Source organism: Entamoeba invadens (assembly GCF_000330505.1).
Source record: "Entamoeba invadens IP1 unplaced genomic scaffold scaff_1105074725615, whole genome shotgun sequence".
Taxonomy (NCBI): domain Eukaryota; phylum Evosea; order Mastigamoebida; family Endamoebidae; genus Entamoeba; species Entamoeba invadens.
The window spans coordinates 139,181-142,397 of NW_004440300.1; the positions used below are offsets into that span (position 1 = coordinate 139,181).

The 3,217-nt window shown below is 27.7% G+C and overlaps 2 protein-coding genes across 2 annotated transcripts; both read left to right on the top strand.

The window, feature by feature from the left end:
- Window positions 1-245: 245 nt before the first annotated feature.
- On the top strand, window positions 246-791 carry EIN_287140 (hypothetical protein; the record flags this gene model as incomplete). Its single annotated transcript, XM_004256061.1, has 1 exon — window positions 246-791. One exon carries the CDS (start codon window positions 246-248, stop codon window positions 789-791), a length of 546 nt encoding a protein of 181 aa, XP_004256109.1.
- A 446-nt stretch (window positions 792-1,237) lies between these two features.
- Window positions 1,238-1,807, top strand: EIN_287150 (Rho GTPase, putative; the record flags this gene model as incomplete). The annotated part of the gene is made up of 1 exon (XM_004256062.1): window positions 1,238-1,807. The coding sequence occupies one exon, from the start codon at window positions 1,238-1,240 to the stop codon at window positions 1,805-1,807; it is 570 nt and encodes a 189-aa protein (XP_004256110.1).
- Between the last annotated feature and the right edge of the window lie 1,410 nt (window positions 1,808-3,217).

Here is a 3,217-nt window from a genome sequence, read left to right on the forward strand (position 1 = left end):
TTTATTATATTGTCTTGCCGCTACTTTTATATCATTTGATCACCATTTTGTCGTGTGGAGTGCATTTCAATATCAATGAACTGTTACACCGAATTTTACATTTTAAAGAAGTTGTTATTAACAATTTTCATCAGATGGTTCACATTAACCAACGTAGAATATGTTCAATATCACTGTATGCACTTTCAGAAGCTATAATAAAGGATGTCCCACTTCTTATTTTTCTGACTCTTTTTGTTGTTAAAATGGCGTCACCAAACAGTTTAAATTACTCGAGTGGCATCGTGTCCATTTGCTTGTATTTCTGTTATTGGTATTTGTACCATTTAGTCGCATTTCCAATTCTTGTGTGTATTTCTATGAAATATTTTGATGATGGAACAGATGAAAAGTACTTCTGTGATGGGCACATTTATAGTGGTAATATTGAATTGGGTGTTATAATAAATGGATTTGAGTGCATGTGTGGCGTATTTCCATCAATTGTCTTTTCAACGTGTTTTACACTGATATACCAAATCGCGTTTGGAGGAAGTGGAATGTCTTATATTATAGCTTTTGTGCCGGTTATAGTGTTAGTTGGGTGTGTGTTGTTGTGCAGTGACTGCAATTGTTGTTTTATTACTAGTTACGAGATGTGCCCATTGCTGTGCCCTGATTGGTGCGGATGTGTGAAAACAATATGTTGCTGTACCTGTACTACTTGTGGATATTCAGATCCAATCCACACGACTATGTACTATGATGTAAATGCGTATCATCATCAAATTATTGGATACGATCTTATTTAATTGTCCAAGTTTATTAATTAATAAAATTATAATTGTTTTTTTATGTGTTTCATAAAATATAAAATCATTTTTTAATTTTAAATAATTTAAATTTATATATAGGGTGAAAGGTATCTATTTATCTTTATATTAATTGTCAAATAAGTCTATTTGTCGCAAAAGTGATCAATCACTAGATTACTAACATGAAAACGTTTTTCTGTTTTTCAATTATAATTAAAAACACTGAAAATGTTTAATATATCAATATGCACTGTTTTCTTTTTTTCCCAAGTTTTTATTTTTTTTCAATAACCAAACTTCTAAAATATTGTTTCTTTATTATTTAATATGAAACAAAATTGGCGGACAAGGCGGCATTTTAAAACAACTTTAATTCATTTTTATTGTATTTTGAAAACGGGAAAACCCCAACTAAATTACCTTTTAAAACTATAAAATCAATAATGATTAACCAAAAAATCAAATTACTATTCATTGGGGAAAATAGTGTTGGCAAGACGAGTCTCATTACCAAGTACAGAACTGGTGAATTTCATTGTGAATATATCCCCATTATAACAGAAATATATACTGTGACTGTGACTTACAACGATATTCAATTTAACATGGAAATATGGGATAAAGGCGGACAAGAAGAATACCGTTTAATTCCATCAAGCTATCCAAATACCACATGTTTTGTCCCGTGTTTCTCAATTGTTAATTTGGACACTTTTAAAAGTCTTAAAACACTTTGGTTGCCAGAAATCAAACGCTTAAATCGAGACATTCCAATATTGTTGGTTGGCCTTAAAAGTGATTTGAGAGAATCAAATGAAAAAGAAGAACGTAAATATCCAATAAGTATTCATCAAAAAATAACAACAGAAGAAGGTCTTCAAATGGCAAAAGATATAGGAGCATGTGGATATGTCGAATGTTCATCCATGAATGATAGTAACGTTAACTCAGTTTTTGAAAAGGCCATACAAATAAGTTATGAGTATCTTCAAACTCAAATGAACACAAAATAGCAAAATGAATGATTTAATAATTATAATTAATCAATCTTATAATTTGCTATATCAATTTAAAAAACAACACAAATGTTAAAAACTTGTAAGTTTTTTAATATTTTCAATGTTTTATTATTCACATTTATTATGTATAATGTATTTTTTGTTTAATGACTGTATTGAAGTGAATAAACTGTAATATGAATATCTTATTGTTATTTTCAAATCTATTATTCTACTCTTTTTATGGTAAAATAATTTATTATATTTCTAAATTAACAATAATGTAAAAGTAAAATATGATTAAGTATTTTAAAAAACAACAAGCTTTTTAAATAAATGAAATTTGACCAACAACTGTTTAAACATTGTGGTTTAATACATAATGTCAAATAAGCTTAATTACAAATTAAGTGCAACAAAACCATCAGTCATTACGTTAAATGGTTTTTGTTAATAAAACTTTGAATATTTAAAAGAAAAGCTTTCAAAATAAATATGTTGCATTTGACACAGCTTCTCAACGTGTGCATGTTTGGTATTTGTATAAAGAAAACTTCAGTTTGCACACCAGTGTTTATAACAAGCGTTGAACCGTCAAACTTATTAACTCTTACATTAAAATGGCGTTTTGTTTATGTTTATACTGGCTCGACAGAATAAAACATCTCTGTCATCTGCAATAAAAAAATTAAGTAAAGTCAATATACACACAACAACATTACAAATGATGCAACAAGAGATGTGTTATATCGACACTAAATGAGTGAACGTATCATAAATTTACTCATGAAATTGTTGATTTCACTTGAACTATCTGCAACACACCAAATAATATTTTAGTTGTTCAATAGGGTGGGTATCGTTTCTCATTATCAAAACAGCCATTTAAAAACATGTGTTGATTTGCCAATACAAATTGGCCAATTGAGGATTATGGCCATTACTTTGAAAAAGATTTTTATAAAAACAAACATCTTTTGGACTAGTTGACAGCTTTAAATCAAAAATATCTGAATATCATTATTGATGTCAAAAGATAAAACATCGACTTTGTTTTTTGTCAAGTTTTATCTTCAAAAGTTTGTTAGAAATGGTTAATGAAATTTTAAACTTGAAAAAAATCAAAATGAATGCAAGGTATTAATTGTAATGGTAAAAGACAAAAATGACACATATTATCTAACAAGACTGTATAATCCATAATTCGAGAAATTGTTGCGTTGTTTGCTTTTGGTTTATACGAGTGTAACTATATGGAGACATATTAAATTAAATAAAATTTAAAGCCTTTAAAAAGATCAAATTTTGTTTTTTATTGAGAAAAACTTTTCAAAATATGTGGTAAAAAAAACAATCGAATATTTTATTTAAATATCACTAAATTCAATATATGAATGGGTTTTCAAAGTGATAAACTAATTTTAA